The sequence below is a fragment of the Centroberyx affinis genome, unplaced genomic scaffold (genome assembly GCF_046629955.1).
Source record: "Centroberyx affinis isolate AG114_WGS23_722 - 3 ecotype Tasmania unplaced genomic scaffold, CSIRO-AGI_Caff_v1 ptg006247l_1, whole genome shotgun sequence".
Classification (NCBI taxonomy): domain Eukaryota; kingdom Metazoa; phylum Chordata; class Actinopteri; order Beryciformes; family Berycidae; genus Centroberyx; species Centroberyx affinis.
In genome coordinates, this window is record NW_027283179.1 from 349,021 (window position 1) to 376,846 (window position 27,826).

Genomic DNA, 27,826 nt, shown 5'->3' on the forward strand with positions numbered 1-27,826 from the left:
ACTCAAAAAAACATATTGATTTTTGAAAAAAAAAAAAAAAAAAAAAAATGCAATACCTTTGCCATCGCAGAAACATTCCTGTCATTTACAGAAAAAAAGGCAAAGCAATAATAACAAACAGTAACTAAGGAACCTAAAAAAAGTGCGCTTAAATAAATCAACTTTGGTTCAAAGAAATATACAGACAAAACATTCCTCAGTGACTACATTCAACCTACAGCATGAAACTTAGTGTCTCTAAATCCTCAAGCCACTCTTACCGTTTTACCTGCCAACATTTTTAGGGTAGAATAAGAGCTTCAAGTCATGTAGGGCTGGGCGATACGGTTGAAATCAATATCACCATAATAATAATTTTTTTTTTTCCAATATCGATGTATATCATGATATGTCTCAGGATGCAAAATCACGTTAAATAATCAACTTAATGTCCATCCCATTTAACCGAGTGGTAATGTTAGGTGTCAAACAAAGCTGAAATTTTTAAATATTCCTTTAAAAGCGTTTCATACCTCATTTTGTCAGAGTTTTTAAAATACAATTTGCTTGTTATCATCAGTTTAGACAGAATTGTTTGTCATGATATCCCAAAAATCACCAAATCATCATGATATGATTCCACTGCAAGACGATAAACGATAATATTGAATTATCGCCCGGCCCTACTGACAAATCTTTACCAACCACAGCCAAAACACAGCAGTATTTGCCTTGTGTTTGGTGTTTATTTCCCTCCCTGATTCAACCAAGTTCAGAAACTCCAGATGACCTCGCGCTGCTTTTAGCGGTCCTGTCCTGTTTTCTTGCAGGTCGGGGAATACAGGCCGCTGTGTGATGACTGACACATGCAGGAGGCCCGGGACACTGACCAGTTATTTTAGCTCTGGGTTTGGTTCAGGTTTGGGTATCGCTACAACTTCATCCATTACAATTCTGCTTATCAATTCGGTTCCTTATCAGTTTTTGATACCAAGTCATGGTAATTCTGGGAAGAAGTAGTCTCTTTCTCAGAAAAAATAAGTTCATATTTATTTTCTTTAACATTGGTATATTGTAGAATGGATTTATAAGAAGGAGGCCTAAAAAAATGTTTTTATTATTTTTTGTATTTCTTTCAAAGAGTATTCTTTTCGGAAGCGTGAACTGGCTTTTATTTTGAATTTGAGAATTGAAATATCTCAGCTGTCATGACTTTTCCTAGAACCAATGTCTGAACAAACCTGCACTTTAAGATTTCCACAATCATGCAAGGAAATAGTAGTTATAATCATATTTTACCCTTTTCAGTTGACTTGGCTTGTTGGTCTTCTATTAGACCCTCCGAACCCCATTTCCTTTCTAGTGTTAATACTTAACAAATCAGAGCAATACACTGATGTCTCTCCACAAAAATGACACGTAACATGGATTTTGTTAATACTGTTATTCATTCTATTAATATTCTCAAATCCATTACTCCCATATGCATACAATAAAGTACCTCAGAGGAGGAGTGGTGATATTTGGGACCAGAATACCAAAGAGAAATTATAGTACAAATCTCATTTTTTTCAGGAAAACTTTGAGAAAATAGTGTTTTACCTCACTACCATCCTCCTTTTTAAGGTTGTACTTATCAACCCCAGAGTGAAACTTTGTACGGTGACCAGCAATCTTCGACCAGCGGGGCTACACCTACTCACAGACGCTTAATGAATACTGAATAGAAAATAGGCTTCAAGACACTATGATGAGAAGACAAAAAAAGATCTAAGTAATAGCTCATATACAGTATTAAATCTTTGACAAATCAACAAAATGGATATGTTTTAAAAGGAAGCAATGTATAGAAATGCTGTTAACGGCAAGGACTGGTATATATTCTGCGTATAAAAAAACAAACAAAAAAAAAAGACGGTGAACTTAAGGTGTGTCCGGGTCGGTTTGGTTTGAGAGAGCGTAAGGTTTGCTGTGAATAAGCATCTGTTGCAATAAGAGCCAGGCGGACCATGTTTAATGAACACTGTTTAATCTAATCTCCTCCTGTGTGAGTCAGGCCCGCACCCAGGAGGCCGGCCGGACGCTTTGTGCCACAAATCTTCCAGCAGCAGCTTAATGCAGTGGATGAAAAGCTTCTGTGGGAGTCGACTGGAACATGGTTTTGTATTTTTGTTTTTTGTTTTTTTAAAAAAAGCAGTGATACACAGGGCAACTGTTTAGGCAATGGCTTCAGCATTGTTGCTTCAATCACAGAGGAACATCTTGTTGCCAGGAAACGATCAGACTGATTTGACCTCTCACACGCTGCGAGCAACGAGATAAACAAGTCACCGGAAATGCTTTCATTTCCTGCAGCGCCGAGCGACGGGGAAAACGCCACGCGCCGATGTGCGGACGCTCAAAAAACTCCCACAAGTCAGCAGAGAAAGGCTGGGCAGGGCCGAACTTTTCACTCTCATCAACCAATCAGATGTCTGCGCTTTCTTGTTTCCCAGCTTTTGTTTCATGAACAATAACTCAAAATGGACGGCAAGTTTACTCCAGGCATTCAAAGCTTCCCGGTTCTCTATAACTTTTAGAGAAAGGACAGAAAATGGAGTCGATGGGAAGCTGTGAAGTTATATTACTGATTAATTATTGAGTTTTTCTGTTTATTTTCGATTAGCCAGGTTGCTTGCAGCGTGTCTCACTTTGTCATCTGTTGCACAAAGTGTTGCAAATCTACCGCATGTTGCCCCAAACGATTGCCCAGTGTACCACCGCCTTCAGTGGGGAATAAACACCGCAGTTCCTCTAAAGAGCGTCGATTTCTGACAACTAGTGCAAATTTCTTCTGGCGATAATAGCCAAGGTGCTCGCCATGTACACATTCAGTGCTTTTGTTTCCTCATTCTTGTGCATCAGTACATATCAAAACAAAGAGCAGCTGCTCACGCCCCTCTTCGCTCGCTGGACAACGAGGGTTTGCTTTTTTCGACAAAAAGGTCAAAGGGAAGGGTGAAAATAAAGGCACAGAGATTTGGACTCGTCTTTTTCCTCTAACGGTCCTCTCCCTCTCTCCCTCCCTCCCTCCCTCCCTCCTTCCTTCCTCCCTCGCTCCGTCTTCAGCTGCAGCTCGGTGGTTTCTAGAAGGCTCCGTCGGCTGTGATCACCGTCACCGCTCACTGCCGTCGCTCATCGCCTGCCTGACTGCCGGCCCTGTGCGTTTCAGCCTTAATGTGTCAATCCGGTGGATCTCACCACCCCACCCTCCCCTCCCCTCCCCTCCCCTGGGCCTCTCACAGTCACACTCCTCCGTCAACAGAAAGCATCGGGTAGAAACGAAAACCTAAAGCAGCAACAGCAAAATTACCCCCCCCTCGCCCGCCCCCCCGCCCGCCCCTCCTCTCCTCCTCTCCTCCTCTCCTCCTCTCCATCTCTGAATTCAACCCTGATCCATTTATAGCCAAGCGAACACACAAAGTCACAACGAACATTTGAAACATATTTCAGACTAACGACTACACAAGCAGCAAGGGAATTATCTTCTATCCACAGGAACCGAACATGACTCCTCTTTTAAACCTCCCGTCCGCCCGGCTGGCTGACTCAGAACAGAAGACGACATCGACACAGATTTTTAGCCTCATGTTAACTTCGTCTTGATCGCAGCTCGCAGGAGAAAATCTGTAAAGAGGCTCGCCTTTTCATTTGTCATTTTGACCGGTTGCCCGCGACAGCTGTGGGTTTTTTTTTTTTGCAGGGTTTGGGGAGTGTGCCACCAAAGTGTGGATTGGACCGCTACCAGAAACACAGAGCAAACGCTGAGGGGATAAACGGGGTCAGGGCAGGAGCGGAGAGTGACCTCGCATCAATAATGTAAACTCCCACCGTTCCCTCTGTGACTACCACACCTCTGCTTTAACACAGAGTTTTTGGCTGGGTGCTGCTGGAAATGTCTCCGTTTTGATACCGCTTCTAAAATTCTACTTATACAAAAACCTTTCTTTGATGAATGAAAGCGCATTTCATTGTAGATTAGAGTAAATTATTTTCCCGTTTATCGTTTGTACTTGCCATCAAACCAAGCTCAATTGATTTCCTCTATACACGTTCGCGTAAATTAAAAGAAAACCTGAAGTCTGGTTGTAAATGGTCCGATAATTTAACGTTTTTTTTTTATACTTTTTGATGTCTTAACACCCAAAAATCTTCACATTACCAACAGGTATCATAACGAATACCCAGCCCTATTCACATGGAAGCAGTGGGCGATTTGTAATCTTAACTCCTGCTGTTCTCTCCCTAATTAGGTCACTGAATTTAACACATGGATTGGCTGTCTTCACTAGCAACTGACAGGCAAATTAATTAGGCCAGACAGGGATGCCGATGCTAAGCAATCACTCCCGGGTAACTTATCAATATCAACTGCAGTCCGAAGGATGCGGCCACTGTAACAGGCATTATTTAGTGCTTTGGCAGCAGGCTTAACAACCACACACCAAGACGACGACACAGACGACAACTCACATACACACACATACAGGAGATTTCAAAAAAAGGGTTTTCTGTAAACCTTCAAAAAGCACGCAAAATGTCAGGAATTTAACATGAATTTCCAAAGTGTATTTCACAAAAAGGAGTTCTTCGTTGTTGACTTCTCTTCAGCAGGGTCGGCCACGACTACCACGAAAAGACGAAAAAGCGCTGCTGCAGTGCATTCTGGGATTTTAGTCCGATATTTACAGAGGCCAGCCCGTGGAGTGATAATGCAACAGTTTATATACACACAGTATCAGCTCCTCCCGTTCTCCTGCAGTGAGTTTTTCCCCCCCAACATGGCCGTCACGTCCAGGAAAGATGTTCTGTGACCCATGTGTTTTAGGAATCAGTACTCCCACTCGTCCGTCTTCATGTCCAGGTAGCTGAGAATGTTCTGGGCAAACTTCACCGCCTGCTTCCGCGCCATCTTGGTTCCCTCGTCGCCCTGCGGGTCCACGGCGTCCAGCGCCAGCAGCTGCTTGGTCAGCAGCTCCTCCAGCATCATGTAGCTCTTGTCGGCCCGCTTGCCGTCGAAGCACAGCACCTGGGCCTGCAGGTCCGACAGGCTGCCCAGGACCAGCCACACGGCCCGGTGGGACGGGTGCTCGGCGGGGCCCGGCTGGCGGCGGGCCAGCGCCTCGCGGAGGTCCAGGAAGGTGATGACGGCCTGGACCTCCAGCACGGCGCGGCGGCGGGCCTCGCGGATGCACGGGTTCTTGGCTGTGTCCACCTGGTCCAGGTGGGTGAGGAGGCTCTGCAGCTCCGCCTTGGGTCTGAAGCTGAACTCGCCCATCCCGCAATGCCGCAGGACCTCCCCCCGCAGGTGGGAGACGTGACCCCGCACGGCCTCGATCTCACGGATGGAGTTGTTCTGCGCCAAGTCGTACCTGATGAAACGCACACAAACAATCCCTATAATCACAGCTGTGGGGTCAGGAACACAACAATGAAACCTAAACCTTTCGTGAGCATACTACGTCCTGCTGCTCATATCCGCAGAGGTGCACTGATAGTACCAGAAGCCGTATCAGAACCGGCTCGTACTCGGGTCAGCTGTCCTGATACCGATACTTTAATGAGCTGCGTTATGGTGCAATAAAACAGGAAAAAGGAAAAATGTCTGCAGTGTGGTGATGCAAAGCGCCAGCTGTGCCAAGCCAAGGTGTCTGGCAGCGCTGAGAGTGGAGGAGGCTCCGTCAAACCAGCCAGGGACAGCCACAGTGACACCAGAAGGCGATTCTGCCTTCAAAATAAAAGCGTAAAATTTGTCACCGCCACTTCTGGAAAAAAGCCGAATTATTATTATTATTATGTAATGTTGGTATAAATATATGGTATGAACAGGATTAAAAGAAATTCATTCACTATAGAGCCCCCCGTAAATACATTCACTTAGGTACTTTGTATTACTGAAATTTCTGGAAGGTAATATTTTTTTTATTCTGGCCGGTTTGCTGCTGGCGAACCGACATGAAAATGATGAAATATTCTGCCAATTTTCTATTTTATTACTGTCTTTTATTTTCCTTTATGTGATTGAGAACTGTTACGCAATTTTCAGTGCATATTTTTAATCAAATGAAGCTCTTGTTCCTGTTGTTTTATAATAGGCCAATATTAGGCAGCATGAATGAATGTTAACAGAGTGGTACTCAAATCGGCTGATCTACATAATAAAGTACTTGGTATTCATATTGGTTCTGAAAAACTGGTATCGGTGCACCTCTACTCATATGTCAAAGTCTAATTCAGTTTTGCCCTGGTTCTGACTGTCTGTGTGTAGTATAACTCAAATCCTACTTCAACAAAGCACCCCCCCCCCCCCCAGTGTCTAATTTGGGGGGTGTTCAAGTGGTACTTCATGGTGGGAAAGTTGTATATCCGTTAATCCTGACAGCACATGAACGCACCGCTACATCCTCTCCGGTCAGCCGGCGGTGTTGCCTACCTGCGCGTGTCGTCTCCCTCCCCCTCCAGGTCCAGGTGTTTCAGCAGCCCGTTGATCTCCTCCACCACTTGTTTCCGGTAGTTTCTGACCGCCGCGTTCCCCGACACGTCCAGGGCGTCCAGCTCCACCAGCATCTCCGTCAGGATGCGCGACAGGTGGGCGCAGCTGTCCCTCCCGCTCAGGCCCATCAGCAGCGCCACCAGCTGGCTGCGCGCCACGCTCACCTTCACCATCACCTGGTTGATGCAGTGCACGGCCTCGTGGGTGTCCCCCGACAGCGGCAGGGAGAGCGTCTGCTGCTGCGTGCGCCCTTCGATCACGTCCTGCACGGCGCACAGGCGGGTCAGCGCCCGGTAACGCGCCTTGCGGAGCGGCACCCTGCCTCCGGTCTTGACCTGGGTGAGCTTCAGGATGAGCTCCTGCAGCGCGTCCACCAGCTCGTCGCTGATCTCGGCCGCCCCGCCGGCGCGCTGCGGCGCCACCACGCCCTCGTCCACCAGCCGGCGCGCCTCCCGGCTCAGCTCCTCCATGGCCAGGCGGGACGGGTGGGTGGCGTTCTCCTCCAGGTAGCGCAGCATGCCCTCCACCTCCTGCGCGGCCCGCTTGCGCGCCCCCTGCAGCTCGGCCTTGCCCTCCGTGTCGACCTGGTCCACCTCCAGCAGCAGCCGCGTCAGCTCGCGCTCCAGCCGCTTGTACTCGCGGTCGTTCTGCAGGCCGCTGAAGGTGCAGACCTGCGGCCCCAGAGACGCCACCTCTCTCTGGATCTCGTACAGCCGCATCATGGCCGGGTGCTGCGGGTGGTACGGCTGCTGCTGCTGCATCGGATGCTGCTGCTGCTGCTGCTGCTGCGGCGGGCCGCCATGGTCCATCCTCTTCCCACCATCAAAGGGCTTCCCAAACAGGCTGGAAAAAAAGGCACAGAGCAGCACAAAGGAAGTCAGAACAATAAGCAACAATTCAGGGCAGAGCGGAGCCTCATTAGAGCAGGGCAGGGAGTTAACATGTTTGTCCACTGGCCACAGAGGCTGGATCACTTCAAAAGCTGCTTTTACTGTTCTGACAGTCACATTTTTGGAGCAGAACAGGACCTCCCAGTGATGTTTGGTTACCTGCCAAAGTGGCTGGTGGAGAGGACAAACAGAAGACAAACATTTACCAGCATGTGGCTGGTGACTGTTGTTAAACTCCCACCCTGATTACAGTCCAGAGGAACGTAGAACAATGCAGTTGCAACTAGATTTTCTACCATTTACACACCAGCGGACCATGAGGCCCTAATTATGCTACAAGTCACAAGAAAGAACAGTGTGACAAGCTCTAAAGCTCACAGTAAATGCTATTTGTTAAGAGAGGTTTAGGTTTGTTAGCCCATGTTGCTCCATAGCCTATTGGCAAACTGGGACAAAGATACACAGTCTGCAGCTCACTTAAATCACCAACTACAATAAATGTTCTGGGATTTGTCTTTGTGACACTTGTAGAGACACAGACAACAAGTTTCACAGTACACAGCATATAGAACAAGGACAACAGGACCCCACATAAAGGGCAATATGGACTGTAGACTATACATATCATTGTAAATAATACAGTCAACAGGAGTGAATGAATGAATTTGTGAGTAATAAATGTAGGCTACCAAAGGAGCAATTAGATGTCTTTTCTTAACCTTGACCTTGTTTCTTGTGAGACAAAACTACAGGATAATCTAACGATGAAATACAAAAGAATAAATGACCATCAAATCCATTCACATGAAATTCTGCCTAACAACCAGGCAAAAAACCCCCAAAACGAACGAGGTTAACCTACATTTTGTAGTGACAAGCGTTCGAAGCATTAGGCTCCTGTCACAGTTATAAGCTAACATGATGCTGATAGCTTCCTAATCCACACAAAAAGCATCCAGCCTGTCCATCTAGCTTTAAATGCCGAGCGAAAAATGCAGCTGACCAACAGCACCCAAAATAAGAAAGTTAAGAACATCAAAGATTCAGTCAAACTAAAAGCCTCGTGAACTGCGTCACACGTGCCTCAAGCAGTGAAATCAATTCTCAACCTAACACTACTTACAAAATCTCCACTAGTAAAACCAGTGACCAGAGATGAGAGGTACTTACTCTGCTAAGTAGCAGGGATCTTATAGTATTTTAGTTGCCTAGAAGTCAAGGTAGCTCTGCCTCTGGAGTTGCACACGACAGTAAGCTCATTATGTTCATTAAGTCACAGTATACAGGTCATTCTCGGTAGGGTGTGTAAAGAGGAAGGGTGTGTCCCAGAAGTGAAAGACTGTGGGTGTGTGTGTGTGTGTGTGTAGCCTGAAATTTTACCCACGAGACAGATTTTGTTCCCCCAGGCAGGGATTATCGAGAGTGTTTGGATATTTGGCAGTTCCTCTCAGATTAGGGCTGTAGGTAAGCTCGATTCGGTGTGGGATAAAACATATTTGGTGTCAGTCAAGCACGCATAATCCGCCTCACTGGTCAGGCGATGCAATGCACACCGCCGGTCTGACCTCCTGATTCACCGGCTTGTGCATTTGCGAGGAGCAACCCGAAGCCTTTAAAATCTCTACTTTGGATTCAGAAAAAGAGAGCAGCAAAACTGTTCACTGAGGGATTTCTTTCCCATCAACCCAAAAAAAAAAAAACCCAGCACAGTCTACATCAAAGCCCACTTTTTATATCTACAGGGTGAATGGTAACAAAAAGGATTAAGATAAGAAAAGGATTTTAGTTTTTGCAACAGAACATGGCTCAGGGGGAGAGGTTGCATCATGAGACAGTCTGTCATTATCAGACAGAAGCGCCTGGAAACATGATGCGACCGCTGCATGTGAATACTGTAGCCCACAATAAGATATTTGTTATTCATAGAATCAATATCATTTATTAGAACAGATAGGATTATGTATGAGCGTTCCCCAAAGTACTTTATGTAAGAGGGAAGAGGGATGGGCATCTCCAGAATAGAGAGGATGGATGTTTGCCTGGGCAGAGCTTACAAATCTGAGTATTTATTAGGATAAGCTCAACAAAAAAAAAAAACCCCCAAAAAATCCAAATGCAACCAGCTCATGCCTTTAGTTTGATCCAGTAGAGAGGCAGGGAAGCAGGAGCAGCTCTGGGCTCTGTCTGATGTAGTGTGATGATCTGAAAGCTAAGAATAGGTCTGGTAGTAGGAATCAAGTCTTCCTTCCTCTGAGTCACACAGCATGGCACATCAGGCCTGGTGTGATGGAGGTAATATGGAATCAGCATCACTGCCTGATATTTCCCAAAACGCTCAAGCACCTTTTTTTTTTTTTTTCCCAGCTCCAGGCAGAGCTCAGCACCGGTGGAGCTGCCTCCACCGGGCAGGGATTTGCGCATTATGTCGCCGTAGAAAATCTTAGGTATTGGCCTTTGTATAAATATGACGATTCCCACTGTAACAACCGAATTAAAAAACACCACACACACCTGCAGACTTGTCATATAGCATCACTGTCTTTATCAGTATCTCCCAAACCCACATCGCATCTCATCTGTCAGTTGCACAGTAGCAAATGCCAGCCTGCCATGTCTCACCGCCTTCCCAAATGCGAAGAATATTATCTCTCACCTTTTCAAAACTCCGAACACATTCGCACACATTTTTAAAGATGTCTGTTTCCATCAGCTAAAGGCAATTCCCGGGGAAACGTGGCATCCACACGGATAATCCCAAAAAAAATATTTCAGTGAGTGGGTTTTCAGCTCCGGTCGCTTCAGCGCCGTCCAGATGACTGCGGTCGGGCTGGAGTCGCCCCGCCCACGGGCTGAAGGGCTGCTTCGAGCGAGTCGTGCTTCAAAATGTACAGTTAAATAACTTACTGGACAGACTTGTACGTTAGTGAAGTCTACAGAGCGCTGACACTGAGCGGTTTGGGTCCAAAATACGACGATTAGACCTCTGGGTTAAGCGCCAAGGGAGTAGCGTTACACAGCGGCTGCTTTATCCACGTCCGCTGTTCTGTGAATAGCATTGTCTGTGTCAAGCTAGGTACAGTAGCTGCGTTAGCTACCGATGATCACCTGACTGAGCCCCACCTCGGTCAAATAACTGTAACTTTTTGTTCTTACGAAATTTGTACTATTTAACCAGCTTTATAATTCAATTCTTACCTGCATAGCCAACGTACAGCCATCTGAATTGATGTGGAAAGGTGCGCACCTCAGACTCAAGCTAAACATTAGCCTAGGCTTTACTACCTAGTTACTTTACTGTTCACAAGCATGACCGAACACGGAGTTTCTCATTACAGATCAATGGAATTAAAACCCCGCGATATCTGCATCGACTTGTTTTGACAAGCGAGGGATATAAACAGACGTTTATTTTACAAAAAAGAGCTTCATGTCAATACAAAACGACATTTATCAATTTGTTATTCTGCGGTAGAGTTGTTTGACTATTTGTAAAGCGTGTATGTTTTGGTCGTCCAGCATTTTCTGTTCCCGACTCACGTGACCGCACGTCTTGAAGAAGGACATCAACATGAACCGTTTGCACAGGGCGCAGCGTATTCATATCTAAAAAAAAAAAAAACGCCGTTTAGGAGAGTTATTGCGACCGAAATGGCGTGTAAAACAGCGGGATGTTTGTTATGGAAGATGTCCTGTCTCTTTAATCTCCAAGCTCATCCGCGCCCGCACGGTTTATCAGCAGTAACCAGGCGGCAGTGCAGCTCCAAACAGGCAACCCAGCAGGACAAATCACCCAAGGTTCGTGAATCATCATCTCATCTGCTGAACCAGAGATATTACCGTTAAGTTACAGTAGATTTCGGAGTTGGATGTTTCATATCCAGTATCCACTGTTATGTCTACCGGCCTTGAGAGGTTGTTCGCATGGAGACAATCCTGCATATATCTGGTTGCCATGACATTGCTTCTCCTGGAATGGTTGTCAACATTTTGTCAGCAGCCAAAACTCTCTCTATACACACAATAGTTTTTGATCTAGACCATATCTTTTATTGTGTGTGTGTATAGACAAAAAACGGTGAAATCAGCCTTTACTCTGTTTTCACAAATAGATAAAAAGTTTCACAAATCTGAAAAAGGGTCTTAAATGAACTTTAGGGACTCATTTGCAATTTAGCCCAGGTTGGACCAGTCTAAGTACAGTAGTTTTTGATCTAGACCATATCTTTTATTGTGTGTGTGTATAGAGAAAAAACAGTGAAACCAGCCTTTACTCTGTTTTCACAAATAGATAGAAAGTTTCACAAATCTGGAAAGGGGTTTAAAACAATCTTTATGCTCTCACTGACAATTTAGCCCAGGTTGGACCAGTCTAAGTACAGTAGTTGTTTTTTTTTATCTAAACATAGTCTTGTGAAATCGTCTGTTTGAATTTGAATGTCAAACGAATATCAAATATCTTGCTATCTTTACCGCGGTCAACTTAGGCAACATTTTTGCAACATCAGTGAGTTTACTAACTACTTAGCACAGTGGCAACAGATGGACCCTATATGGCATGTCCCCCCCACATAGTTACACAAATTGTAGATTGATAATTGTCTTTTTTACACTCCAATCTAGGAATTTAGTCTGTCTGCTATCTAAATTTTACAAAGAGTGCATCTGTATTCTTAGATAACCAGTGTTTATAGCCTAATAAGGATGGGACAGTATGCTCATCTCACAGTAGGATTTGATACTTGATATCGGGTTCACGATTCGATACAACCACGATACGATGTAATAAATAAAAGTTCAAGGACAACAAAGTATGACTGTTTTTTTTTCTAGCAATGGTACTGGCTCGCTAGAATGTAAACAACAATTTAAAAATGTCATTACAAAGTGCAAATAATATAATTTGGATGGAGAGCGTGTGAAATTGTCACGGTCAAGCGTCTCATTTGTGATTACTACAGCAGAATAACATGGAGCTAATATTGTGATATATTGAATTTATAGACTATATATATCATCCCATCCCTAGTTTCTAATAAAATTGAACACCTGACATGGTTAATAGCTGTAGCTACCTGCTGCCTTGTCCCTCTGTCCTGCCGCCTGCTCTTCTCCTCATGAAGTCTGGTTAGAAATGATAAGCAGACTTCAGTGGATCCTGCTCATTAGTGAAACCACGTGACATCATCAAGCTCAACTATTTACTTAACTTGAACTTCTCCCCTCACCCACATGGCTCAGGCGTTTTTCCTTTCAAATTTCCATCCTGTTTGACAGTCACAGTCTTCCTGAACCAGAAGCCAGTTTCCTGTGTCTGTCCTACTTTGTCATCCATTTTAAAGTTTATTTTGTTGTCTAGTTTTAAACATTTTGGGGATGTGGGACTGGTCAGCCGGTCGGGTCATGACCTGCTCCCAGTAGATCAAGACCAGCAGAATCTAGGCGTCAGGCTGTTGACACCTGATGAAGGTTTGCAGAGGACGACTGACTGTTATGTTGTCGACAGAGAGATGTAAACAAACACAGTGATGTGACTTTATCTCTGGTTTGTTTCACTCCAGCAGCGGTCCCACATATGGAGGGAGAGCTGACGATCATCCAGGGAACTTAAAGCTTTACTTAAAGTGTAGATCCTCATATTTTTTATTTAGCCCCCATCTTTGTTGCTCAGCCTCATCACTGTGGTGTTTCTGCACTGCACTTCCCACAGATCACCTGTCAATCAAACAGTGTGGGTGGAGCTTGGATTTTCTGTTGATGCAGTTTGAGTTCCTCTCTTTTATTTTTTTTAATTTACTTAACGAAAATAACAATACAACACAAAACACACAGAAATGACAGGAAAAAAAACAGACATGTAGAGACATCAGAAAAGAGAAGAAAAATACTGTAAACATAACAAATGTAAAACAAAGTATATTAACTAGACAGAATGGAGATCACAGCCTAGTTATGAAGAAAAAAGGTAGAGAAAGTCTAACTGATAAACAAATGCGGGTATAGTCATATAAGCTTACACATAAATAAAACTTATAAAGTTACATAAAAGAACAGAACATAATAAAGTATTATACACTCCATTTACAGTTTTTATAAATAAAGCCAATACAAAAGGCAAAAAAAACAAAAAAATTGAAAAACAGGAAAAGAAGAATACAAAAACAGGACATATCAAAGCTCAAAATCCCATGCCTTTATAACTGATAGTTTTTCCCATTTACCAGTAAAAGCAAGTCCCTTACCTTTCCCTCGCATAATTAGCCTTTCCAACAAATAGTGATGTTTGAGGAATTTTGAGGAGTTTCTCTTTTCTCTGTCTGTTCAGCCATGGTGGCTATCACTGCTCATGCGAACTACCCAGTTCTTCTTCTTCCTGCAACACAAGAGCAAGCATTATGTCATGCAGTGTTCCACGTGTTAAAGGTAAAATAGCAAGAAGCTCATTTTTCTATACTGGGATCTCCTTATGGAACAACCTGCCCCTGCATATTAAAGAAAGCCAAACAAAGGCAATTTTTAAAACAAAAGTTAAGGCTTTGTGGGGAGTGTTGATGGTTCACTGTTAAGGGAGGGAGTTTGAACCGTGGGCGTGGGGTTGCAAGGGGGGCTAGTAGGTGTATCTTGTAATTTGTTTGTTTCCATCGACCTGTTTGTTTTCTTTATGTATTGTGTTTGTTTGTTTCCATCGAGGACCACTTTGGAAATAAGTGTTTTTAGTAATGCTTTTAAGTGCTATCCTCTGGGATTTGATGTCAGGATACTCTTTTGAGTTGTTGTGCTTTTAAATTCCCAATAAAATCAAATCAAATCAAAAATTCTGTTTGTTCCAAACAAACCGGAAACGTAAAACACATCACTTCCAGGATTTTTCCCCAGAAAAGAGCTACCAGACACCGGCTGTTTAGAACAGACAATGGAGGAGCTTTCATCAACTGGATATAGGTTGAATTATTATTGTGTTATATCAACTGGCAATAGAGAGTAGCAAAATAGAAATGTATTCATATGAAAATGGATAATTACTTTAATCAGATCGACCTGCTGAGATTTAAAAAAAAATTTCAAGACAGATCTTGCCAAGAAAACAGCATCCCAGCATAAAATCAAAGTTCTAGATAAACATCATCTTCTCTATACATAAGCAAAAACACAATTATATCTGATTTGTCTTGTCTCTCTTTGTGTGTGTAGAGATCTAACTTCCGGCCGGCAGCCGACTCCACACACGACTGGATCGGTCCACCAAACCGCCTGTCAAACCTGCGGCCGATCATATACCACATCCCCGAGAACGAGACAGAGCTGCAGAAGAGGCTGAGGAACCTGAGACAGGAGACGGAGGACTGGAACCACGAGTTCTGGACCGAGCAGAACATCACCTTCAGCAAGGTTGGCATTCAGAAATAATGAAAATGTCTTTATGGATCTTCTTTGGGAAATCGTTTTTTCAGAGGTCAGTCGATAAAAACATTATCTTCTGGTCGCAGCGCTTTCAGGAAAGTTACCGCACAACAGCAACAGAAACATGACAGTAAAATCTTTATTTTTAACATTTTTATAATGCATGTCATTGTAGATCATCCCCGCAAAGAAATCACAACATTATTAATTGAGCAGAACCTTGTCACCATTATCTGTTCTCCAAATCAATACAGTGAGAAGGGAGAAGGAAAAGTGTGAGAAATCAAAAACACAAACAAGTTATTCTCATATCATATGACATAAACATAAAGGCTCATCATTCTCCTTTCCTTTAAGAGCCAGTCCTTTGTGAAGGAAGGGATTACTGACAATGAAAATGCTCCTTTAATTCTAATCAGTTTTGCATTTTCATCCAGAGAACTGGTCTGTGAACAGTGTTTTTTGTGTAACTTGTAGCCATCGCTCAGCTGTGGCTGAGGGAGAGAGCAGCAGAAAGGCTTCACTGCCCTCTTGTGGTAATAAAAGATGTGTTGCGTTAATAAGAGATAAGACATTCATCCGGCCCTCTGTTCATCTGTCTGTCAGTCTGTCTTACAAGTGCAAGTTCAAGTATGTTTATCTATACAGCTCTTTATCACAAGCATGTCTCAAAGGGCTGTACAGAGGATGAGCCTAACTGGCCGTTTACTGCAAATGGCTCCACAGTTTACGTTGGTCCAGTTTCTGTTGCTGATAGAGGGACACAAAGTCTGTCCTCTGTAATGGATGTGGTTTAAAATGTAGTGAAGTGCAATACTTCAGCAAAAATGTAGTCAAGTAAAAGTAAAGTTACCCCCTTACTGCCATTTTTGGGATAGTCCAGTCAGAGGGGGGCCTCCCTGGTCACCATAGAAATTTTGTTTAATTGGAAGGCAAAAAAGCCGACATCCTTTATGCAGTGGATTCAGGAGGTGATGTCAATGTCTCCTTTAATTAGTTATTTTTAAACTCTATCCTTTTTTTTTTTTCTTGGTTGTTTGTATGACCCTGGATGGGAGGATGTGGGTGGGGGTGATATGTCAGTATGTACATGTAACCATATTCCAACTTGAATATATTTTGTATTGTGAAAATGTAAATAAAGTTGTTAAAAAAAAAAGTAAAAGTAAAGTTACAGACTTTATAAAATACTCAAATATAAGTACACAAAAAAGCTACTCAATTACAATAACGTGAGTAAATGCAATTAGTTACTTCCACTCCTGTTTACACCCTAACTATGACAGAGTGTGTGTTCAGCTGGTGCAACAGGCTGCTGATTTGTGTCTTCACACTGCTCAGAAAAAGTGAGATCTGTGTCACATATGAACAAAAAAAAATCTGATTTGGGCTTCCACCTGTACTATGCACATAGCTTAAGCGTTACAGTAATAATCTGCAATATTTTCATACAATTAAATGTCTGTTTTGCTACTCTTATCATCGATTGATTCCATACAAGTGATTCAACACATAGCCAGTTCATGAACGCTTTTAACACCTATGAGCGGGTCCTCTGCTGCACAGGAAGAGATGCATTTTATATTTAACAAAAGCAACAACAGTGGTTTGTTTGGAATAAATACAAGAAGGCAGAAGCAATGTAAGAGGCTGCAGTCGATGCCGAGTGTCTTTATTATTACAGCATGTTGGGCCAGTGGCTCCATGGACTGCAAAACACCTAAACAATGACCGCTTATCACCAAAGGTATCGGCAGAATCAAGAAAAACAAGATTCTCGCGGACTATCTCTTTAAAATCAACAGTAACACACATACCTGGCATGTTAATTATTCAACAGCCTTGGTGTTTTCTTATGTTTTATACTCTGTAATGGATGTGATTTAAAATGTAGCTAAGTACAATACTTCAGCAAAAACATATGTAATTAAAAGCATAATTACTGACTTTAGAAAAATACTCTGAAGAGTACAAGTACACAAAAAAAAACTACTCAATTACAGTAACATGAGTAAATGTAATTAGTTACTTCCAGCCTTGTCCCTTCTGGTCCCAGTTCTGGTTCCCATGCAGGTTTTAGCGCTAAAATTGTTCTAATTGTTCTACTTGATGGATACAGAGGATGTGCTAACATGGATTTAATATCAGACGAGATGATAACCAAAGATCAGCCAGGAAAAATTATATATTTTCAGTTTTACCAGTTACCTCAGTCCAAGAGAAGTAAACTTAAGGGAAATCAAACTAAGGAGAAATGTAGTTATTATATAGAGTATATTAGAAAAAAGTGCTTAACAATTTTCTGTGTAAATAATAATCAGACCCTTAAATCTGATCTTTCAGTCGAAGTAGAATTTTCTTGTGGGGCTCAGCATCATATTATCATGTTTTATCATTGGTATCATTATTAATCATATCTCTAATGTTGTTTCTGTCCTCTGAATGTGAAGCTGTTATGGAAGTGACAGGTGTTATTGGTCAAATTCCTATTTTCACCAGCAGAGAGCAGCATTGCACAAGAGAATCTGCTCTTAGATAACTGAGATACCCAGTGTCCAGGGATCACAACACAGATGAAGTTTATTACACTATTTTCTCATCCGAATAACTACATTCAAAACTTCATGAGAAACTTAAAAGCCTTGAGTTTGGTAGAATTCACCAACAAAGACATTTTTAAAACGTCTCAATTCTGTTTTTTCTCTGCAGGAAAAGGATGCTTTCATCATCTCCCAGCTGAAGGCACAAGGCTTGTCAGAGCGAGATGAGCAAGGTGAGCAGATGCAGCTAATTCTGCGTATTATCTGCATATATTATTATTATACTGTGAGCGGTTGGTGGCTTATCCGTAGGTAGAGACTCCTTTGCACTCTCCAAAATCTCCCGTGTGCGGGCGCTTTGAAGGAAAGGAGATTAAATTCTTAGAAGTAGAAAGGAAACTCCGGCACACCTCGCTCCTGCAGAGATCACACATTCAGTCACAATGCATCAGTCGCTCTTGTCTGACAGGTGGGGATGGATGGAGCTCAGGTGAAGGCCTGATGGACCGCAAAGTCAATAAAGTGACAATGCAGAGGCACAGTGAACGGGAGTGTCTTTATGTAAGAGCAGGCGGTTTAAAAAAAGAAGTGAGAACCTGATGTTCTCTGCTGTGCCTTCTCTCCTCCCTCAGGACGAAGGCGGACTCTGAACAGCGAGGAAATGGCAGTGTTTTACAAAAGCTTCCTGGACAAAAACAGAATAAGACATGCAAATTACAACAAGTGAGTATCTCCCATGGTGCCGCTGGGTGGGCGGACGGGTTTTCCTCCATGGGAGCTGCCTGTGCTTTGTGCTGGAGTCTTTTATACCAGTGATTCTCAACCTTTTTCATATCAAGGACCCCTAATTTAGTCCACATTAGAGCCACAGACCCCCCATCTGATGAGATTTTGTCTCTCAGAGCCAAATATGAGAATATTTGTATTACACATGACTTTGTCCAGAATCTGTATTGTAGATAGAGAGATAACAGTGAAACTATGATCAAAACAGTCATTCTTCTAAATTCTCTAGTTGTGTTAACTTCTTAACTTCTTGTAAATCAAGAAATGGTGAAGTTTAACAATTCATCAATATGCTGGGGACCCCCTGGTGGTCCCCGGACCCCACGTTGAGAACCACTGTGTTATACCTTGTGTACAGAAAACAACAAACATGTCAGGCTTTGAAGAGCTGCACTTGAATTAGAATTGCAAAACGGCTGCCTGGCTTTAGGTTCTAGATTCATGTGGAAAGAGAAGGTTCCCGCCCACACACACACACACACACACACACACACACACACACACACACACACACACACACACACACACACACACACACACACACACACACACACATCACCTCTGCACCAGCTCTTCTTCTCTGTGTGGGCTTTAAACTCTGACGTTTGATTGCACCATAAAGGGGAGAACAATACTGTCCTTGTTATTCCTCGCTATCAGGCTTTAGGTGTTGGTACATTGAATAAATATGGTAATATAAAATTGTGCCCCTCCCTTCCCCAAGTGTTATTTCCTTATTGTTTCAGTCTAGCTGAAACAGTTTATCTGTGTGCAAATGAGCTTCCAGCAAAGTTCAGGCTTTATTATGTTGTGCTGTGTGATGAAATAGCATTCTTTGATCTACATTCATTCCCAATATTGTTCAATTCATCCTGAATTTCCCCTAGGGGATAAATAAAGTGCAATCTTATCTTGTCTTATCTTATCTTAATGTTTAAGGTTGCCATACAACTAGATTTGAATGTATATGTATATAAGTATATTCCAAAATGCTTCATTTAAAAAAAGGAGAAAAGATCATTACCTTAACTTTATAAGTCCATATATCTTAAAGTGAGGGGATCCAGTCTGTAAACTTCATTATCATTTTGTCAGTTAAGAACTTAAGTTACCTGCCCTCATTTAAAAAAGTACCATAATTTGGCATTTATTTTGTATTTGTATTTATATTTTAGGCATTTAGCTCACCCTTATCCAAGGAAACTTAAAACGAGTGGAACAACAGAAAAAGAAGACTTGTGTCACTTTTTCCAAATGGGACTAAACTCTCTATAGATTCTCATTTTGTGGCAGCGCAGCATAATCTGTCATCTGAAGTCTCTGTTTCCCTCTTCCCCTCTCTGGCTACCAGGGAATGGTACCGACGCAACTTCACCATCACCTTGCTCATGGGCCGGGTCGCCCTGCACAGCGCGTGGAGAACTGTCGCAGAGAGACGCAGCGGCGGGAAGCAGAGCACTCCCACCACCTGATGATGATGATAAATAAAGTTTTCACCCTCCCTCCCCCTCAACTGAGTGTTTGACTTTATTTTTAGTGCATTGTGTACTTCTGTTATTCACTTGTGTCTCAAATGACTTTTTCTTTTCAGGATTTCAGTTTTTTGGACATAAAGCTATCACTCATTTCTAATGGGAGATCGCTGTCTCTCTGCTTACTTCTTTTTGTGTGTGTGTGTGTGTGTGTGTGTGTGTGTGGTCCCTGAAGTACATACATTTTCAAGGCTCATCTGCAGACAGACAGAAAAAAAAAGGTGAACTGTTATTTGATTTATTAGCTCAGTCTGTCTCTTGTTGTGACGTCCATCTGTCCTGCTCTTGCACTTACATTAAAAAACAGTGTTAATCCTTCAGAAGCGATCCATCTGAAGAGTGTTAGCTAATATAATTAATTGAAATGAACGGCTCTATTGAGTCTGTACACACCTGCATGCATGTTATTAGAAAATCCAGTTGTTCAGTCAGTGATTCCCTACATTTCCCAGAATTACTTGCAACAAACCCCAGAGAACGAGCCTGAACTTGTTGCATTCAGCTGTGGGTGTTGTGTTGATGAAGAGACCAACAGTGATAGTGATAGTAAAAGCAAGAGAGTGACCTCAACCTGTCTCTGTGCTGCATTGCATTCTGGTCTCTCTCCTGCTCCTGTGGGTGGAGAAACTGGTCTCTCTCCTCTTCTACGATGGATTTCTCCCTGTATGATTGTTGAGCGTCTCTTGGTGCAAAAATGGCAAATGGAAAGAAGCCCTCGCTCTTTGATTCTGAGGGACTGACACCAAAACCTGACGTTTACCGCTGATGTTTTAGATTGTTGAAAAATGTTCTGCTATTAACTCTGTAGCTGTGCGGGAATTATCTCGATGTGACTTCAGGCTGTCTACTTTTGGCCAATTATCTGCTAGAATCAGAGAAATAGACCAGTGGTTCTCAACCTTTTTCATATCAAGGACCCTAATTTAGTCCACATTAGAGCCACAGACCCCCATTTGATGAGATTTTGTCTCTCAGACCCAAATCTGAGAATATTTTTTATTGTTGGATATGATTTTGACCAGAATGCCATGCCTTGATGTATTGTAGGTAGAGAGATAACAGTCAAACTATGATCAAAATAATAATTCTTCATGCTGAAGTTTAACAATTGATACATTTTCTGGGGACCCCCTGGAACCCCCTCAAGAACCCCTGGTGGTCCCCGGACCCCACGTTGAGAACCACTGAAATAGACCACCGCACAACAAAATGGACCCAGAAATGTAAGGCACTGCCAATAGCAGTTTTTAACAGTGTTAAATATATATATATATAGTGCATTTTATTTGTACTGCACTTTAATATTCATATAATATTCATTAACCAAAAGTAAAGTTAACAAGTAAAAACCCTCCTGAATAAATAATATGATAATAAATATTTAAAGTGTTTTAGGGTGGATTCTTCCAGATTTTTTACTTTGAAGATTAGTTACACTATTAAATTAACCGGTGTGTTCAACCTGCACCGCCCACCGCCGCTTTCCCTTTAATCTGGGAGATGACATCATTATCTAGGAAGAGGGGGGGGCGCCGCCGGGCAACGCCATTTTCACGCACCGCTCAGTCAGTGGACCAGCGAGCTGTCATCTTCGTGGGCTGCTAGTCAACTTTTTAGCCCCATGAAGCCGCTATCAAGTTAGTTTTACTGACCTGTTCCTACCATGGAACTAAAGGAGAGCGGAGTTTTCTTGTGTTTCTTAGTTTAAGTCACTGTTTTGCTAGATAGGTGGCTAGCTAAGTATGTAGCTAGCTGGTCATCATTAACGTTACCTCCGCGGTTGATGCAGTGAAGCCAGCGCCGATCAGCAGAGCCCGATTCACAGCCGCGACACAGCCACCCTTTAGGAAATTTGGTTTTGTTTACTCCTAACTTTGATGTTTTTAGGTGTGTCGGCTAACGTCGCGGGTTCAAGAACCAACACCTCCATCTAAAAATAGTCGTATTTTAACAGTTAAGTGGCACAGAAACCTAACGTTACAGTCTACATTGGCAACGGATGTCCCAGAGAACGGTAAGAGTGGCTCAGTCTATTTCCTGGGAAATGGTGCAATTCCATGTTAATCGTTAACTAACAGTTACATTCAAACATATTGGTGTTGTGTCATATTTTCATGCTAATATTATTTTTGTTAGGCAACAAACATTTGAGTGATTGTATCATTTGGGAAGCCCCATTGTACAGCATTTACTCCGTGTTGTGATATTATTCAGTAAACATTAGTTGCAGGAATTAGACGGCATTAGCAGATTGACTGTCAGTGACAGTGCTAGCTCAAAGTTAGCACTGCAGTTAGAGTGGCTGAGGACAACTGGCTAACTGGTTCTTCAGGTTAATCCAATTGCAAGCCAGATTGGTCGAAGCACCAGGAACTAGTCCCATGGACGCTGTCAAATAATGCCGAACTACTGTGCAAAAGGTGGACTGCTCATTGCTGCACGGAAAAGTCTGATTGTGAATTTTAGTATAGCTGTGTTGGATTCTTGTCATTGATATTCACAGCGGGGTGAGCGCTGTGAAAGCTGCCTGTGTTGAGGAGACAGATTCAGACACCGCCGAGGGACAGTGGATCTCAGTGTAGGACCCACAGCTGCAAGACTGAGAGGTGTCTATGAATATTATGAGATGTAGGAGACAAACACACGCACACCGAGTCTGCACTGCACTGCAGAAATCACAAGAACACGCAATCTGTGAGTTTTGTTTGCCCTGCCCTGCAGTCTTTAATGTTTAATCTACCCAGAGTACTCATGACAACGTGTAGGTCTCCTCTCCCAGGCCAACATCGCTCTGTTCCCCTGGGACGGCTTGTTGTTAGCTCAGACATCCCAGAGGTTTTATGTGTCAACCTTATAGTGTGCTGGCTGGGAGTAGGGAATGATTATTATGGTGTTGTCTTGCTGTAATGCTGTAACTCAGCCGCCTCATTGAAAGCTTTTGGAGGTACAGACTACAGTTGGTTTGTATAATATGTACATAAGCCAACCAACAACTAAAACACAATACTCAGTAAAACCTGACACCTGAGGCACCACACCTGAATGTATGGTGCTGCCTTTGTTCTGGTGTATTTTTATTTATTTTCCTATTGTATGCTTTCAGACGAGGCACTTCTCCATATCGATCTACCGCGCGTATAACTGTAGAACAAACTTAAATTCTTGTATCAGTAACATGACAAGCAACCGAGGGTCGAACCCACAGCACCTAGACAAGAGATTCAGTATCAGCAAAGCTTTGGCTCTCACCTGTTCCTTCAAGCTTGCTTCTCTCTCTGCAGAGAATCAAAAACAGAATCTCTTCAGTTCAACTAATGTGAAGGAATTTTTTCTCAATGAAATTACAACTGCTCTAGTAACACGAGGACATACGGAAAACACAGAGATCACAGGACCCCATATTCAGTGCAAGAATATGAATAATACAATAATAGAATAATACAGACAGAGGACTACACATCACTGTGTATAATACATTCAGTATTCAGAGACCCACAGGGATGTGACTTTGTTTGAATCCCAAGCCAGTCAAGTCTTGAGGCACAAGTCTCATGTCAAGCTCCAAGTCTAAATGTAGAACACTGAGTCAAGTCAGAACAAATCAACACTTTTCAATAGGGCAAAACGTTTTTAATTGGATAAAACCTTGGTAAGAGGATCATGAGTTTGACAGAATTTAAATTCAGTCGTCAAATCTCATCACTTTCAATCTAAGTCATTTACACAAACACAAGATCTTTTGCCAAGACTATAGAAACTTCTTCAAGTCACCAGAACCCAAGTCAAGTCTCAAGTATTCTCTTAATGCATCAAGTCAAGTCTCAAACAATTAAAACTGTAACTCGAGTGTGACTTGAGTCCAAGTCATGTGACTCGAGTCCCCACTTCTGGAGAGCCATTCTGAAGTTAAGTTCAGACCGCTGGGATTTCTCAACAAGGCTTGTTATGGTAGCAATGATTTTTCCCCATGGGCAAAGTCACCAAGCAGATGACCAGTGCGTCATAATTGGGTCTGGGTCAAGCTAGGGCTGTTCAACTGACTGATCTTAAATTTAAAAAAAATGCAGCATCTATATAGCGAGGGCATATGGGCCCATATAAAAAGCCATATTTAAAATAGTAGTAGTAGTGAGGATGAGAACTGTCTGGCAGAAACAAACAGAAAAACTAGATGGGCTAATATGAAGAAATCATAGAAAAGAATTCTGTTTCAAACCAGTAAGACTAATATAGACTTAACACCTAAAGCTACATCTGAGAAAAATCTTTTGCAAGTTATATTGCAACTGCACTATCTGTCCAAATGATTCCAGTAGTATATATTCTTGGTATCGTTCAGCCTTGGGGGGGCTGCAGTATAGAACAGAGCCACTGCTGTGTCTCAGAGGGTCTTAAACTTTTTCAGCCGGGGACTCAAATGATAAATTTAATCTCTCGCCCTGGGCTCACTCATGGAAAATAAAAGAGATTGCTGCTCTTGTCATGTGAGGGCTCGCCAGAAGTCAGCCCGCGACTCATTTTGGGAGGTGACACATGGCTCAAGACAGCAGGCTATAGACAAATGAATTCACACAAAGTCAGACAGTCATGTTGTTGTGCTGGGTTCAGTTAAGATAAGATGTTCGCTATATTTACCCAGCCCCTTCAGCGTAGCTACTTTGCTGCCTGTAGCTCCTGCTGTTGACCAGACACAGAAGACCAAATCTGTTCATTATTAATACCAATCATACTTCTCATTTCCTGTGTCTGAGCTGTGCAGAGTCACGGCTCATGACTGCCTGATTTGTTAACCCATTTGTTGGTCCCTGAAGCTAGGAGTGAACATGATCACATGATAAATTAGTCAAGGCTTGATGGTCAAGTATGATTGATGTTTTGGATGAACAGTTTAGATCAAAGATGCAATGTCTGGGACAGCGCAAGATATACAGTAGACATCCTTGATCATTTTTAAAATGGTAAAATTCTTGTTTGGTGTTTTTGTGGGGTTTGTTTGTTTCGGTTTACATTTTGCTCATTGCTGTGGTGTTTCTGCACTGCACTTCTCAGAGATCACCTGTCAGTCAAACTGTGGGGACTGTGACGTCTTTTTCCTGGGATTTTCTGTTCATGAATTTTCTGGTTTCTGAGGTGGTGCTCTGTTGTCTGTTCAGCCATGGTGGCTGTCTATCGCTGCTCATGCTATCTACCCAGTTCTTCTTCTTCTGTTTATTCCAAACAAACCGGAAACGTAAAACGCATCACTTTCTGTGTGGCAGAGGATTTTTCCCAGGAAAGACCCACCAGACACCGGCTGTTTAGAACAGCCAAAAGCTTTCATGATCTGATTAAAGGCTGAATTACAATGGTGTCATATCAATTGGAGATAGAGAGCAGCAAAACACACATTTATTTATATGAAAATGTCACAGATTATTACTTTAAGATGAAATGTGCCCAGTAAATGTAACTTGCAGTATAGCAGCACAGAGAGGCAATGATTTTCTTTTCTTTTAGACTTTCACTTTAATCAGATGTGGTCCTGAATAATGGCTCATATCGTTAGACCATCAGCCTACACATCACTGACTAAGCCTTTCTTAGCACTGTTGCTCATCCTCTTGCTAGCTACATCCTCATGCATGAAGCGCAGAGCAAGCACTTGGTGTTCCTCTTCTTCACTGATTCACTTTCCCCCCGCAGCTTTCTTTAGAGCTTAATATTCTCGCTTGGTGGTGTATCGTCGGTCTCGGGTGGATCGTTTGCTTTTTATACATATATTAGGTCAGTCCATCGCCTGCTGTGTTGTCTTTTGAATCCCAGTCACATTCAGATGTTGTTCTGCGCAGGGTGGGAGTTTGTTTTTAAACCCCCCCCCCGACCACCACCACCAGCTTCACCCACCCACCCATCCCACACCCCCAATATCGCGTCTCCGTCGCTGCATTAACCCGCCTATATGAAGAGTTGCAGCACCCCCAGGGCTCCACTTCAAACCAGCTATTTACATTTCAAAAGTTAACATCAGAAATAGTTCCCTCTGCCTTTCCCTATGGTGCTTTCTGCTCTGAGACTCATCTGACGGCAGAAATAAAAGATTGTTGGTTCAGAACAGGAAAGAAAGGCCCGTGCTGTCACTTTCACTTCTGTTTTACACTGCAGGCGCTGTCTGTTGCGGTCCCGTCTTGTTCTTTGCAGTTGTGGACATTTCTAGCAGCTAAAAATGAACCTTGCTTTGCTTTAGCAGAGCCAGAGTGTTTTTTGTAGATGTTTGGGTAATATTTGTTTGCGAGACCCAGGTTTGCCCCTTAGCCCGTTCGGGATCCGATTCTGTACCTGTTGCAGTCAATAAAGGCTCTTATTTGGATACTTATATCATGATGTATGGGAAGTTGTTCTGTAATAATCTTTTTTTCAATGAGCTGGACTGCAGCTAAATGAATGTAAAGGAAACACTGGAAGGAATTGGTATGATCTGCAGTTTCCCCTTTTAATTGTTACATTTAGGAGGCAGAGGATGTAAGCTGACCCCTGATCAATACCCCCTCCCTCTCAACAGCACTTTGATTGATTAGGTGATGCAGATATCACAGCAGGAAACTTCACTTTTTAGCCTCCTGGCCACAGTGGTTGGTAAATTTCACCAGGTGACTGATTTCCCACCCTGATACATATTGTTGCTTTCAGATGGGATTTTATCATCCCATGTAACTCTTTTCCTAAAGAGGTATTGTTAATTACTTTATAATGAACATATTCCAAGGAAAGATAATATTATCAAATGAGATTTTATCATAGATTTTATCATCCCATGTAACTCTTTTCATAAAGAGGTATTGTTAATTACTTTATAATGAACATATTCCAAGGAAAGATATTATTATTCTCAAATGAGATTTTATCATAGATTTTATCATCCCATGTAACTCTTTTCATAAAGAGGTGTCGTTTATTAGTTTATAATGAGACGTTTTTATTGGTAGGTATTCATGAAAAACAAAGGTATCATAAAACTATCATTTGGAAAACTGGAAAATTTAGTAAGTTTGTGTACTCTATCAGCCCTTTTCAAAAAATCTAGTTGGCTGTAAGATAGTAAATATTTGGCATTTTTGTGAGTTTCCTTCGCTGATGGGTACTGAAAAAATCTCCCAGTGCTCCCCGGCCCTGGTCACCTAGAGCTGCTGTTTTCATTCTCCTCCTGTGCAGAGAGGCTGTTTCCTGCTTCCCCCCATCTCCCCTCTGCTGTCACCTGATAGGCTGGAGGCTGGTTGCTGAGTCACATGGAGCGAGGCTAGTTCTTCCTCCGTCTGCCTCGGCTGCTCGGGGCGTTCTTCCGCTATTGTTTTGCAATTTAATCCGCACTGGTCCACACTTGAATTGAAATGAGAAATCTGAGGCAATTCAAGACATGCCTGCTTCATTCACCTGGCACCATAGCAACTTATCTTGAGGAGGGCAAGCTGGTTTAACACACAAGGTTGCACCATAGCAACATCAAGGACAAGCCTAATGTTAGGTCAGTAACACCCAAGAGTCGTTTTCTTCTGCATTTTTCACACAAACATGTAAAAAGCTCTCTTCAGTGCTTCTCTAATTAGTTGGATGACAGAGTGTTTCCTGTTTTTCAGATTGGTGTGCTCGCAGAGATTTATTAGGCTGCTCGCTACAAGTGCTGCCGAGGCGCTTGGTCATAATCCTCTTATGTGTGTGTAACGAATACAAAGCAAAGAAAGTCAGGATGGAGTGGGAAGGAGAGTGCATGAGGAGTTTGTCGAGGGACGATGTTAATAGAACAGATATTAGCTTGCAGTGTTGTCTCAACATGCGGTTATTGCCTATGTTTTACCTTCAGCTATCAGTCTACTGCCTTTATCAACAAGGCTGGTTCAGGTTTAAGACTGCATGATTATGGCTAAAATGAGAGTGCTGATTATTATGCTAGATATTGTGTCATGTTAACCTAATCTTGATAATTTGAGGAAGAAAGTTATTCTACCATACTTTTGGCATCTTATATGAATATCTCAACTAATTTTATCTACAGTGGACAAATTAAATGAAATGTTTCAGTGTTGCCAATATGCTGATGTTATAACATTCATAATTGTGGAAACTAAAATCGTGATATCCAGTTATACATCATCAAATGTGCAGCCTCAAGTCAAATTTTTTTAAGTAGTTTTTTAT

The 27,826-nt window shown here is 42.6% G+C and overlaps 3 protein-coding genes across 11 annotated transcripts in view; 2 read left to right on the forward strand and 1 right to left on the reverse strand.

Moving 5' to 3' along the window:
* Positions 1-3,398: 3,398 nt before the first annotated feature.
* On the reverse strand, positions 3,399-12,503 carry bag5 (BCL2 associated athanogene 5). Of its 3 annotated transcripts, none has more exons than XM_071512364.1 (3): positions 12,474-12,503; positions 6,452-7,354; positions 3,399-5,390 (listed from the first exon to the last, which is right to left on the reverse strand). In XM_071512364.1, the coding sequence occupies exons 2-3, from the start codon at positions 7,318-7,320 to the stop codon at positions 4,850-4,852; spliced, it is 1,410 nt and encodes a 469-aa protein (XP_071368465.1). In that variant the 5' UTR covers positions 7,321-7,354; positions 12,474-12,503; the 3' UTR covers positions 3,399-4,849. The 3 variants fall into 3 exon arrangements, with proteins under 3 accessions (XP_071368465.1, XP_071368463.1, XP_071368462.1); XM_071512362.1 differs by lacking the exon at positions 12,474-12,503 and adding an exon at positions 10,597-10,747; XM_071512361.1 differs by lacking the exon at positions 12,474-12,503 and adding an exon at positions 10,055-10,165.
* On the forward strand, positions 10,925-19,630 carry coa8 (cytochrome c oxidase assembly factor 8). The gene is made up of 5 exons (XM_071512365.1): positions 10,925-11,196; positions 14,590-14,787; positions 17,509-17,572; positions 17,972-18,062; positions 19,477-19,630. The coding sequence occupies exons 1-5, from the start codon at positions 11,050-11,052 to the stop codon at positions 19,595-19,597; spliced, it is 621 nt and encodes a 206-aa protein (XP_071368466.1). The 5' UTR covers positions 10,925-11,049; the 3' UTR covers positions 19,598-19,630.
* A 1,600-nt stretch (positions 19,631-21,230) lies between these two features.
* klc1a (kinesin light chain 1a) overlaps positions 21,231-27,826 on the forward strand; it is a 57,986-nt gene continuing 51,390 nt past the window's right edge. For 6 of the 7 annotated variants that reach the window (XM_071512369.1, XM_071512370.1, XM_071512366.1 and 3 more), the window contains exon 1: positions 21,231-21,671. The gene's annotated coding sequence lies outside the window, so the exon portion shown is untranslated. Of the gene's footprint in view, positions 21,672-27,023; positions 27,156-27,826 lie in introns of those variants that run through there. The other variant, XM_071512367.1, reaches the window with a different exon arrangement.

What these genes read in the sequence shown, in the direction of transcription:
- coa8 (XM_071512365.1), top strand. Translation starts at nt 11,050, where the DNA reads ATGGCGTGTAAAACAGCGGGATGTTTGTTATGGAAGATGTCCTGTCTC. An exon ending in GTCAGAGCGAGATGAGCAAG is followed by an intron (nt 17,573 to 17,971) that starts GTGAGCAGATGC and finishes CTCCTCCCTCAG; the next exon opens with GACGAAGGCGGACTCTGAAC. An exon ending in AGACATGCAAATTACAACAA is followed by an intron (nt 18,063 to 19,476) that starts GTGAGTATCTCC and finishes TCTGGCTACCAG; the next exon opens with GGAATGGTACCGACGCAACT.
- bag5 (XM_071512361.1), bottom strand. Translation starts at nt 10,086, where the DNA reads ATGTGTGCGAATGTGTTCGGAGTTTTGAAAAG. An exon ending in GTGTTCGGAGTTTTGAAAAG is followed by an intron (nt 7,355 to 10,054) that starts GTGAGAGATAAT and finishes CTTTTTTTCCAG; the next exon opens with CCTGTTTGGGAAGCCCTTTG. An exon ending in GAGGGAGACGACACGCGCAG is followed by an intron (nt 5,391 to 6,451) that starts GTAGGCAACACC and finishes GCGTTTCATCAG; the next exon opens with GTACGACTTGGCGCAGAACA.